Source organism: Poeciliopsis prolifica, unplaced genomic scaffold, assembly GCF_027474105.1.
Source record: "Poeciliopsis prolifica strain line A6 unplaced genomic scaffold, Auburn_PproV2 SCAFFOLD041, whole genome shotgun sequence".
NCBI lineage: Eukaryota > Metazoa > Chordata > Actinopteri > Cyprinodontiformes > Poeciliidae > Poeciliopsis > Poeciliopsis prolifica.
In genome coordinates, this window is record NW_026562416.1 from 2,076,184 (window position 1) to 2,088,713 (window position 12,530).

The 12,530-nt window shown below is 45.2% G+C and overlaps 1 protein-coding gene across 25 annotated transcripts in view; it reads left to right on the top strand.

Annotated features, from left to right (window-relative positions):
- Nucleotides 1-12,530, top strand: part of macf1a (microtubule actin crosslinking factor 1a) — a 195,316-nt gene that overhangs the window by 121,746 nt on the left and 61,040 nt on the right. For all 25 annotated transcript variants that reach the window (XM_055055143.1, XM_055055151.1, XM_055055155.1 and 22 more), the window contains 18 exons: nucleotides 216-383; nucleotides 1,056-1,247; nucleotides 1,323-1,496; nucleotides 1,858-1,981; nucleotides 2,075-2,274; nucleotides 2,535-2,852; nucleotides 2,930-3,096; nucleotides 5,259-5,415; nucleotides 5,498-5,609; nucleotides 5,699-5,761; nucleotides 7,324-7,562; nucleotides 7,644-7,773; nucleotides 8,106-8,305; nucleotides 8,386-8,613; nucleotides 9,083-9,359; nucleotides 9,636-10,228; nucleotides 10,644-10,832; nucleotides 10,944-11,150. In XM_055055143.1, the coding sequence (XP_054911118.1) occupies nucleotides 216-383; nucleotides 1,056-1,247; nucleotides 1,323-1,496; nucleotides 1,858-1,981; nucleotides 2,075-2,274; nucleotides 2,535-2,852; nucleotides 2,930-3,096; nucleotides 5,259-5,415; nucleotides 5,498-5,609; nucleotides 5,699-5,761; nucleotides 7,324-7,562; nucleotides 7,644-7,773; nucleotides 8,106-8,305; nucleotides 8,386-8,613; nucleotides 9,083-9,359; nucleotides 9,636-10,228; nucleotides 10,644-10,832; nucleotides 10,944-11,150 (3,738 nt within the window). The remainder of the gene's footprint in view (nucleotides 1-215; nucleotides 384-1,055; nucleotides 1,248-1,322; nucleotides 1,497-1,857; nucleotides 1,982-2,074; nucleotides 2,275-2,534; nucleotides 2,853-2,929; nucleotides 3,097-5,258; nucleotides 5,416-5,497; nucleotides 5,610-5,698; nucleotides 5,762-7,323; nucleotides 7,563-7,643; nucleotides 7,774-8,105; nucleotides 8,306-8,385; nucleotides 8,614-9,082; nucleotides 9,360-9,635; nucleotides 10,229-10,643; nucleotides 10,833-10,943; nucleotides 11,151-12,530) is intronic.

A 12,530-nucleotide genomic window follows, 5' to 3' on the forward strand; every position in this document is an offset into this window, starting at 1 on the left:
AAATTATTGTAAACAGAGGAAAGTGTCCAGTTGAAAAAAAGAAAAATAAATATTAATTTGAATGCAATTTACTAGCATGATATTTATTATTAAAACTCAAATTTAATAGAAATTATTACTGTTTTTACTTTCTTTCTCGCCTGCGTTCCCACAGATGTTCTCATCCTTTTCCGCTGCTTTAAGTCTCGTATTTTAGTAAATATTTTTGGTTTCAGGAGCGTCTGAGGAAATCTGCGGCTCTGCAGGACGAGCTGACCAAATTCCTGCAGGAACACGGAAACCTGGGCGCCTGGCTGGAACTAAGTGAACAGGAGCTGCGTTCTCTGGGGGAAGGAGAAACTGACGCGCAGGGCCTGAAGGACAGGCTGGAGCAACACAGAAAGGTGCAGCAGAAACAGATTTCACTCCATCTTAACGCTTTTAATGTTAATGAGACGGATTTATGAGCGATAAGCTTTGCTCTGTTTCCTGAAAATGAGTCAGAAATGTCCAGAAATGCTGCTGGTTTCTGAGAAGTAGCTCCAGTTAGCAGCACTTAACCGGGATGTTTTCCCCGTTAATCATGCATTAAGCCTCCGATAAGCTATCAGAGTTCTCCATCCGCAGCCAAATAGTTTGGGATTATTTTCCTAAAATGCCTCCAAATCAACATGTTTCCTTTAAATCACATTTTTCCCACAGACTTTCGCTAACTCCAGATTCACACGGAGGCTTGAAATCCTTAAAATCTTTGAATTTCAATGAAGCGTTTTCAATGAAAGGTTTTTTTTTCTACTTTGCATATTGTGTTGAAAGCATTTAATTTGAGCATGAAGGTCATTTACCTTTAACATTATTTATTTGTATCGTTTCAATGAAGTTAATACTTTTCATCTAAAGTCGGCTTGTATTTTAAATCTTAACGTTATTAAAATTTGGGAGTTTTTGTTAGATTTTGTTCAATTCTGTAAGAGAACCATGAAAACATAAAATGATATTTCAGGAGTTGGAGCCGTTAAACGTCGTCTTTGTACCAAATTCAACGTGTGGTTTGCTGTGAACGTGTTTCTTCCCAGCTGGGCGAGGATGTAATCTGCCACAAGGCCGACCTTCGCTTCGTCTCCATCTCGGGCCAGAAAGTTCTGGACTCGGTTCAGGGCGCTCTGGAGCAAGCTGGAGGTTCTGACCCGGCTCTGAACGGCATCAAGCAGCTCGTCTCTGACAAGCTGCAGGACGCCAACCACAGATACACGACGCTGCACACCAAGGTGAGGAGCTGCGCCACGTTCTGCTTCTGGCTCACGTTTTTTCTCGCTCCGTTTTAATAAAAACGTTTGGTTCAGTCCACAGAGCTGGGCGGCCGTTTGGGGGGCCTGTTGGAGCGGTACCAGCAGTACCAGGACGAGGTGGTGTCCATTCATTCCTGGCTCAACGCTCACGAGCAAAACCAAAGCATAGCCAAGTCCAGCGGAGACACGGATCCGCAGAACCTCCAGAACTCCCTGCGGCAGGTTCAGGTGCAGAACCAAGGCTTTCACAGAACAGAGAGCAGTTCCTCCAGGCGTCAGCGTCGCAGCTTTTAATGCTGATGAATCATGATAACAAATTCTGCTGGACGATAAATCGTCCCAGAAGTTAACATTCAGTCAGAGCAATTATAACAACCAATAAGGAAAAAACATTTTCAGCAAAATGCAGGAGCTTGTGTAAATAATTCCTAAATATTAATGAAATGGTTGCACTGGTGTGTGTGTGTGTCTGTGTGTGTGTGTGTGTTTGTGTGTGTGTGCGTGTGTGTGTGTGTGCGTGTGCGTGTTTGTGTGTGTGTGCGTGTTTGTGTGTGTGTGCGTGTGTGTGTGTGTGTGTGTGTGTTTGCAGCTGCTGCAGGATGAGCTGGCCGAGCGCTCAGTCCAGCTGGAGAAGGTGAAGCGCGCAGGAAGAGATCTGGTCAGCGCCGACGAATCTCCGTCTCTGAAAGCCGTGGACATCCTCTGCGCTGCAGGTGACGCCATGTTCTGGACTGACTCTCTTCTTTTCTTCTTCTTCTTCCTCGTCTTCTTCTATTTGAGTGGCTAAGCGTCTCTTCGCCTTGCAGACGGGTTGGAGAAGCGGTTCGGCAGCCTGTCTGCGTCGGTGTCAGAGCGGGCCGAGCAGCTGCAGACGGCCGTGGCGCAGTCCGTCAGCGTTCAGGAGGGACTGAAGGGCCTGCTGGGCTGGCTGGACCAGCTGGTTCTGAACCCCGGACCGGTCCAGCCCACCGCCCAGGCCGTGCAGGACGCACTGACCCAGAACCAGGTAGGAGCTGAGGGGGTGAAAAACACTGAGCAGAAATAAAACGACAGAACCGATGGGGAGGAGGCCATGTTTCAGTTTTTATGACTTAAATTCAGAAATATGGAAATTTCTGATAATTTCTGTCAGTAACAAACTCAGGAAGTCATGTTGACCCTTCACAATAAAACTTTTTTCTAGATGCACCTGAAGAAATTTACTGGATGTTGTCATCCATCCATCCAGATGATGGATTACTTTGTTGTTTCCTCTCTTTTCCCCAGAAACTTCGCCAGGAGCTCCTGTCCAGGCAGGGCAGCGTGGACGCCACACGCGACGCCGTCTCAAAGCTCCTGCAGAGCTCCGACGCCTCCGCGGCTCCCGGCCTCCATGGCAGCCTGGACGACCTGACCCGGCGCTACGCCGCGGCCCAGAGCAGCCAGGCGGAGCGGGAGGCCCAGCTCAAGGGGCTGCTGCCCCGGCTGGAGAGCTACGAGAGGCTGAGCGCCGACCTGCAGGCCTTCACCCAGAGCAGACTGAGGGCCCTGAGTCCCGCCGGACAGCCGGACCGCAGCGTCCACGACTACAGGCAGACTGTCGAGGTCAGCGGAGTTCTCCTCCTCAGCAGAAGCTTTCTTCTTCGTCGCTGTTCTAACTTTTTCCATCGTTGTGGTTCCAGGAGGTGAAATCTGAGCTGGAGCAGGAGGCGGGCCAGCTGAAATCCTTCTGCAGCCTCGGCGCCGAGCTCAGCCAGTCCGGAGCGCTCAGCGACACCCAGAACCTGCTGGAGAACGTCAGAGATGTGACCGATGAGTTCACCAAGCTGGAGGAAAACGTCAACGAAAGGTAAACACCTTATAAAATACAGCAGGGGGCGCCAGATACACATCAGCCTCTCGTCTGCTGAATCTTTACACTGTAAAACCAAATTATTATTAACAAGTAATTCAGTCTGGATTCTAATGCAAATATTCATCATGATGAATAATGATCAACTAATTAATTAATCAGTATTTATTTATTCAGACCCAAATAAAGAACATTCATGAAAAAACAACATAATTAAACCAAAATTGTACAAAATAAGTATTAATATTGCACTAAAGATAAAACAGATGATTTAGCCAAAACTACTCAAGCCATCGAGTTTCAGTTTCAAATAAATTCCATATTTTAGGCAATTAAATGTTTATTTTCTTGTTTATAAAAGGAATTGATTGTTTAATTGCATCTTTTAACGCATTTCTAATATTGTATAAAGCTATAAAATATTTGTAGAATGTGTCAGCTTCTTTTATTCAATTAATCGATCGATCAATAAACTAATCGATAACTAGAATAATCATTACTGCATTAGACCAAATCAGATGTCAGATGATCAGATGAAGTTTGAAACTTAAAATAAAATCTGTTTTCTGACTTCCTGGGCTCTGTGAACCATGCCTGACGGCGTCTCGGGGAGACCAGCAGCCGTCTGCAGACGTGTTCGATTAAATTTCCGTGTTGCGAGACCATCTTGTGACCGGATCTGCTGCTGGACGGGGCAGAACGCGGTCTGGTGATGCCGCGCTCCAGATGCCGTTTCACAGCTGCTCCGTTTGCGTTTGTGCTTCTCTGTGCTAACGAAGACGGCAGGAACACGGCTCACTGTCTGTCCCGTAAACGGCCGCGTCGGGTCACCCGCGGCCTCGGATGCCAGAGGAGAGAAAATAGCAGCGCGGTAATGACAGCTTCTCAGGGCCGTTTGGGCCACAGAGGGTCTGAGCCGCTCGGCCTCATACTTCCACACACATTACACGCAAAGCGGCAGAGGTCAGGGCTGCGCTAATGATGCCTCGCGGCCTTGAAAAAACACTTTATAGTTTGTTTTTCTCTTTGCAGAATGGAAAGAAAAAATGCCTTTGGAAACCCGGTTCAGACATGAGCTTCTTAGAATAAACCGGACTTTACCAGAAACTCTGACAACAAAACAAACCCTGGAGTGGTGCTGAGGGATAGATGGTCTTAGTGAAGCTCATCTACCCGTATTTACAGGAAGACCAGCTGCACACTCAGGGCTGCAGCCAACAGTTATTTTATCATCAGTTATTCTGATGTTTAATTGCATATTTTAATTGAAAAAAAAGTATTTTATTGCAGAAAATGCAATGACGCCTTTTCCTCTAGTCAGTGAAAGATTAATCATTTGTACCAATTGATTAATCTGCAGTTGAAAAATAAAATTGTGTTTAAACTTTAAATAAACCCTTTCTGCTTGACTTGACATCAACAGAGAGTAGGAGCCAATTTAATGATTATTATTGTTGGATTCACTCATTAATAACTGTATAGAAAGTGATGCTTAGTTTGAGATTTTGTTTACAGAATTTGAACCAGGTGAAACTAAATCTGCCTTTTGAGTTCTGGGCAGAACAAGAAGAGCTTTTATTTGAAACATTAATCTCTACAGTTTTGACCTCATTGTTGTTCTTCCAGCAGATGGAATCTAGCTAATAGCATTCCCTTGTTAATGAGGGTTTTTTCACACCAGTCCGCTGTAATCAGACTCTGATTGGTTGGTTTAAATAGAGCAGTTTGTTTGGTTTGGTTCAAACTTTGGTTAATCTACAAACTGGGTTTGGTGCTGGTGAACTCTAGTGTGGTTTAAAGGCTCATGTTAACACCAAAAGCCAGATACTGTTCCAAAAGCAGGATGCATTCTGGGAAAATGCATCTGAAAAATGCATTAGAGTTATAAGTGGAGAAATGTCTGAAAAGAGAGAAATCTGATGCTACTCCATATTTGCTGACATTTTGTGAAAAAGGAAGTTGCGCTCAGCATCTTTTGTAGAAGTTTTTGTGTCGTTTCCTTCAGTGGTTCTTGGTGCAAGAGGGGAACTTGTTCCTCAAAGGGTGCAGTTGGTTTGACAAAGAACAGCAACAGCTGAAAATGCGATTTTGGTATCTAGTAGAACCGAGTCTATCGGACTATCGGGTGTGAAAACTCTTTGTCTCCTGTTTCCCGTCAGGTTTGCTGCCGTCCAGGCCTGTGAGCAGCAGCTCCACCAGTTTCGCGGCCTGTCCGGCTCCCTGGCCCGCTGGCTGCAGACGGCCCAGGACCAGCTGCCCTCCAAGGAGGCCAACCTCAACACCGAGGGTCTGCAGAGGCGGGTCCAGCAGCTCCAGGTGTGCGATAAAAAGCCGGGATGTTTCAGGAGCCGTAAGGTGTCATCGATGTTTGGGTGAGTAATGAGGAAAATGTTTTCAGGACTTACTGAATGACTGGGAATCCCAAGGATCCAGAATCCAAGACCTGAACAAGACCGGTTCCGAGTTGGAGTCGCTCATCATCGACGTCACAACTCCTCAGACCAAAACTGGTAAAGATGGATGGAGCTAGAAACAATCATTCCTCTTCCAGGACTGAAACTGTGTTTTTCTCTGATGGCGTCCCTCTGCTCCTCTCCAGGAGTTCCTCAGATCAACGGTTCTGCCGGTCCCAGCAGCGTCAACGGCATCCACACCTGCAAAGGTGAGGCCCGGGTCGGGCAGGTCCTCCCTGCAGCATCAAATCAGAATCTGCAGCACAAACTAAATCTAATCCAACTGTCTAAAAAAGTGGGAAAATTTAGAGGATTGGCATTTTAATTTTTCGGGCATGGATGATTTGACAGAAAAAATATATAACATAGAACAAAACTTTTTCATAAAACTTCCATTAATGAAAGACAAAAATCTAATACTGCTCAAAAAATGTTTTAATTAATGTTGAAACAGTGGCTGCATCCTTAAACAGTCTTAAAAAGTCTTAAATTAATCTATCTAAAATTAAGGCCAATTTGCAAGTTGGCCTTAAATTTTGTTAGGATTATTTGATCCAGGATTATTTCATTTTTTGTCAGGTCTGAGTCTCATTCAGACATCTGTGTTCAGATTGTGTTCTGTGGCTACTGCTAACTAGCTAATAGCCTTGCTAGCTTGCTCGCTAGCTTTTTGTGTCCATCATGGATGATTGACATGACATCAGAAGCTACAAACGAAGGCGACAGGCGAAAGTTGGACTGCGTTTACATGTTTGAGCAAAAAGTTTCAGATGCATGAATGTTGTTGGCAGCTTGGCTGGAGGAGGGTTAGCGACTGATGCCTCATCGGGTTAAAGGTTCAGGAAATGAGCTGAGTGAGAAAAAGACACAAAAAGACTCCAGAAATGTTGCTACTTTGCTGATGTTTGAATCCTGCAGGTCTCCCAACCATCTCATATTTACAGGGTTTTGATCTTAGATTTAGTTCAAGGTGGCGTTGAAATAGTCTTGAAAAGTCTTAAATTTGACTTGCTGAAACCTGTGGATACCAGAGAAACAACATGCTTGGCTTTACAACCTCACTTTGGCATTTTAGCCACTTTTGGTTTTCAGTAGATCAAAAATTCAGATTAAACTAAATCTGTGATTCTGAAACCAGGTTAAAATAACTCCAGAGCTCAAATTTTCTTATTTTTCTTCAAACTCTGTGAAGATGCAGAAGTTTAGAGAAGCTTCTGCGTTTACAGTAAGAGACTCTGACGTTTATTGCTCCCGTTCAGGAGTTGCAGATGGAGAAATCATCTAGAAAAGTAAGAACTTTTCCGAAAGATTAAATCTGGTCTGACTGTTAAAAGGTTTCTGTCAGATTACAGAAGCTTTTAATGTTGGAATAAAATGTCTGTTTTCTAAATAATCCATGTTTAAAGGCTGCAGCTGCTGAAGATGATAAACAGTTTGACATTTAAATTCTGTCTTTAAATCCAGTTTCATTTTTATCGCTGAAAAACTACAATTGCATGGAAAATCAAAACTCCATGTTTATGGCAGGAAGTTTGAGTTTAAATGTGGAAATGAACTTGAGTTTAATACTTAATTATTTATGTAATCAAGATTGTTTCCTGATACTGAGGCAAAATATCAAACTCCAGCTAAATTTTGGTTGATTTAGCAACAAAATTATGGCCATCTAGTTTCAAAATATTTATATGTTGACTTTGTTTCTTTCAACTTGTCCATCTCTGTTATTAGTTTCCTCCTCCAGCTCATTGCATTTCCATATTTCCGCTCTCAGACCTGACGGAGCTGCAGGTGACCGTCTCAGACGTGAACGCTCGCTACGACGCTGTGGGCAGCGAGCTAAAGGAGCGTTTGGGCCAGCAGCAGGCCTCTCTGCAGCTGCGGCAGAAGGCCCGGCAGAACACGGAGGAGCTCAGGAGCTGGCTGAGCGACCGAGAGAAAAGCCTGACGCTGGGGCAGATGACTTCCCCGTCCAAACCCGAGGTGGCGCGCGCTCAGGCCCAACAAAACAAGGTCACAGATTTAGAAGCTTTGTAAAAAAAGACTTAAATGGGTCCATTTGGTGAAAGTTAATCTCATAACTGTGTCCTTCAGGCTCTGCTCTCAGAGCTGGCGGAGCATTCAGGGAAGGTGGAGGAGCTGAAAAGTACGTTGAGAAAACTAATTGCAGACAATCCCGACTCCCCCGAGGCCGATGGCTGGAGGCAGCAGCTGCAGGAGATCGGTACGCTCTGCTGTTTCTTATTGATCTCAGGTCATATTCAGGTGATCTGAGACATTTAATGATCAAATCTGCAGAAGATTGATGCTTAAATCTGCATGTGATGAACTCAGCTTTGAAACTGGAACATGAAGACCTGCAGGACATAGACCTGCAGGACACAGACCTACAGGACATAGACCTGCAGGACATAGACCTACAGGACATAGACCTACAGGACATAGACCTACAGGACATAGACCTACAGGACACAGACCTGCAGGACATAGACCTGTTGGGGGAATGATAATAGGTCACCTGTGATATATTGTGATTTGTGTTTATTGTTTCCTCAGACTCCCGCTGGCAGACGGCCAATCAGACGGCGGCTCAGCGGCAGGCGGAGCTGGAGACGTGCGCCGACCGGCTGGGCAGCTTTGCCTCGGCGGCCAATCAGCTCGGCCCCTGGCTGAGAGAGAAGGAGCTGATGATGAGCGTCCTGGGGCCCCTGAGCATCGACCCCAACATGCTCAACACGCAGAAGCAGCAAGTCCAGGTATGAGGTGCCGAACTGCCGACGGTCGCCATCTTAGTTCTTCTCCAGGCACCGCTGATGGAGTTCACTGTTTGTTCCAGTTTATGCTGCGGGAGTTTGACACGCGGCGGCCCCAGTTTGACCAGTTGACCCAGTCGGCGGAGGGAATCCTCTCTCAAACCGGGGACTCCGCTCAGGACCCCAAGGACCTGGAGGAGGTTCGCACAGAACTGGGCTCCATCTCCCAGCAGTGGGAGGATCTGACCGGCCGGCTGAGTCAGCGGTCCAGTCACATCGATCAGGCTCAGGGAACCAGCGAAAAATACCAGGTATGACTGGTTTCTGTGGACTGGACCTGGAAGTTTAATAGAACTATATAAAGACAGAGGATAGTAAGTCAGTTATGCTAGCTTAAATAATATCTAGTTAAGCTAATCAGTTATGCTAACTTGACTTTGACAACCTTAACATGTACATGTGCTGTGTAATTCGGTTGACACTAAAATAAGACGAGCAACTCGGACAGATCATTGTTTAAATTAGCTAATCAGTGACCGTCATGTTCACACCGCTTCCATCCGGCGAGATTACATATTTTATCCATTAAAACATCATTTCAGCCACATTTTATAGAAATATAAATGGTAAATTCTGGTGCTACGCACATTTTGCTCAACCTTCATTGAAACAGGTTTGACATGCGTCATGGTACTGGTGCCTGCAGGAAGGCGTTGATGGCTGTAGCGCCTATCGGGCGATGTCCAGCGCAGTGATCTAGAGACTTCTTCTCTTCTGCAGGGCTTGCTTAAGGATCTGTCCTCCAGCATCGCGTCGCTCAGCGAGAGGCTGGATGCTCAGGCCTCGCTCAGCGCCCAGCCTGAGGCTCTGAAGCGCCGGCTGCAGGAAACCGGAGAGATCCGGTCGGAGCTGGAGCGGCGGCGCGGCGAGCTGTCGGAGGCCGAGAGGCTCTGCGGGGAGCTGAGCGCCATCGTGGCCGAGCCGTACCTAAAGGAGGAGCTGAGCAAGCGGCTGCAGAGTGTCAGCGCGCCGCTGAGGAGCCTGGAGGAGAGAGCGGGTCGGTATCAACCACTGAACATAAACTAGCAGATCTCACCACAATAAATCAACATAAAATATAGAAGAACCAAACTAAACTACACTAGCAGCCGAGCTAACGGGAAGCACTGCCACCCTGTGGTGTAACTCGATATAACAACTCAATTTACTTTTATCCCCACCCCTTTGTGCAGAAAAGAGCACAAATCCTCAACATTAAATGAATATGAATCTTTCTGAAATGATTCGTCAGAGTTTACAACTTAAGGCTGCTCTCTGGTTTCCTTCCCCTCAGCGGACGGCCTGACCCAGCTCCAGGCCGCTCTGTCCTCCACGCAGCAGTTCCAGCAGATGTTTGAGGAGTTGCGCTCTTGGCTGGACAGGCAGTCGGATCTCAAACAATCGCCCTCCGACTCTCTGCCCTGCCGCCCCGAGGCCATCCGCTCCCTGCTGGCGCAGACCGAGGAGCTGCAGCGCGGCGTCGCCAGCCAGCGGGGATCCTACGAGCTGATCCAGGCAGAGGGCGTGTCGCTGCTCGCCACGCTGCCCGCGGACGAGCGCTCCGCTCTGCAGGCCCGCCTGGCCTCGCTGAGGCAGGACTGGGAGGCCGTGAACCAACGGATCGCGGAGCGGGAGACCCGGCTGAAGAACTCGCTGGGCAAAGCGGAGACGTACCAGCAGCACCGGGCCGAGCTGACGCCGTGGCTGGCCGAGTGCGAGCAGAAAGACGGAGAGGTCCGGGCGTCGCTGGACCCGTCTGTCCTGGACGAGTCTCTGCAGAAAGCCCGGGCGCTGACGCTGGACCTGGAGAGACGGCAGCCCCTACTGGAGGCTTTTAACACTGCAGCCGACCAGCTGCTGGAGCAGTGCTGCATCGGAGAGGAAGAGGTAGGACATTTATTTTACTTTTTAAATAAACAACTAAATAAAATAAATAATAGAACAAAGAAGTAAGCTTTTCGGTTTTCATTTTACTTTTTAAATAAGAAAACAACCATTTTAAAAAGGAAGCAGTATGACTTTTTATATATTTATTCATAAAAAATAAAATAAAACCACAGAGAAAGGTAAACCTTTAAAGCTGCGTTCTCCAAACATTTTGCCATGAAGGTCAACGTCATTATTATGGTAATTATTTCTCATTGTGACTCTATACTCCAGCTATTGAGTAATCAATTACTAGATTAGTTGACAATTTTTTTCGGTGATGTATTAATTTGATTAATCGTTTTAGTTATAACCGTAAAAGAGGAAAAACTGTCCTTCTGCAGCAGTTTATTAAAAGACATTTTTCTCCTTGAAGCTGCGAGATGAGAAGGCGCAGCTGAACCGGCGGGTGGACAGACTGAGCGAGGACCTCCTGAACCGGACCTCCCAGCTGGAGGAGCTGGCCAGCCGCCTGAAGGAGTTCGAGGACGGCAGACAGGCTGTGGAGAGGAGACTGGAGGCCGCCAAGCATCAGATCGAAGTCCAGGAGGCTCTCGGACCTCAGGTACCGGAAAGAAATGATCACAACTGAAACCATCCTGCTGTTTTTCATTAAACATCATAAGAAAGACAAATATGTCTGTCAGTTTATTAAAAATAACACATTTCCATGCAGACATGCAGCGCTAAAAGCCTGGAGAGACTGAGGAGTCAGCAGGAGAGTCTGCGCTCCCTGCAGCCTCAGGTGGTCTACCTCAAAGATCTGGCCCTGGGACTGGTGCAGGACGCACCCCAGACACCAGGGGGCAGCACTGAGGGAACACAGAGGCTGCAGGAGCAGGCCAAGGACACCGAGAAGGAATATGATGAGGTCACTGATAAGGTGAGGAGAGAAGGCCCAGAACAACCAGCTTCCTTTGAAGCAAATGGCCTTTTATTGAGTCTGAAGACTCAAGTTAACTATTAATTACTAAATTAGTTGACAAGTATTTCATAAATTGATCAACCATAGTTAATTCAATTAGTCATTTTTGTACAAAACTAAAGATTTTCATGTTAAAATTTGCAGAGAACCCCATTATTTCTTTGCCAGAGAAATCCTAACATATTTGAGATATTTGTTGTAATTTCCAGTGCTGGGTTGCAGCTTTTTCTCAGGACTAATGTCTAATCTCATGTGACTCGCATGTTAAAGCAGAACTTATTGCATAATGTGGGAAGGAGCAGTGAAAATCAGATGAAAGCAACCACAACTTCAGCAGTTTATTCACTGCAGAGCGAAGGAAGCTGTTGATATCCAGGAAATGCTTGTCTGCTCCTCCTGCAGGAGTCATATATGGTCAGTGTTGGACCTTCAGCACTTCATCATCGCTGGAAATGTAAACCAGAATGATGGGAATTCAAACCCACAGCAATGCATCTGGTTTCTGCAACTCAATCGCTTAGTGTTCAGCGAGTTTCTTCTTCGTTTTGTTTGTGATGCTGAATGATGAACAGGCTCCAAAAACATAATTGGCTTCTGGAATTTGTGATTTCAGATTTTAATAAGTAAAAATCAAAGATGTTTCCAAAAACTTTAGTTCAATTGTGTTAAAAATAGTGAGAAAACACCAGGAGTTTCAGCTCCATAAGCGTAACGTAAACGTACGCAGGGCACATTATCCTTGATTTTCTAGTCTGACAAAAAAATAATTCTGTTGAGATTCTATTTATTTTAAAGAAAAACTTCAATTTGGTGTTTTAAGGTTTGGAAAGTTCCTGATTTCTATAAAGTCGTCAGAAGTGTTTAATATTCACACTGCACAGTTTAGTAATAAACTCCAATCTAACATTTGATTAAAGGCTGAAATTTGGAAAACATTATTTACAGGGAAACCAGATATTCTTAGACTTATTTTCTTTCTCACACTTTGATGTTAAATCAGACTAAACTTTTCTTGTTTTAGGTCAATTACAATAATTAAAATTCATTTTATTTGCTTGATCCCGGAAATCTTTTCTTTTCTTTGTATGTTGTGTTTAAACGTTTAATTTGATCAGAAAGAACATTTTCCTCATCATAATTTATTTGGATTGTTTCGATGAAATGAATGTTTATTACGCCTAATAAAAACTTATTGTTTTATATTTTATACATTAAGCAACATTTTTAAAATTGCAGTTTTAAAATGTTTTTTTTACCAATTTTTTTACTGTCTCTATTTTTTTTACCGTCTGTGCTGCAGAAAGTAAAATACCACCATAATACATTATTAATAACAGT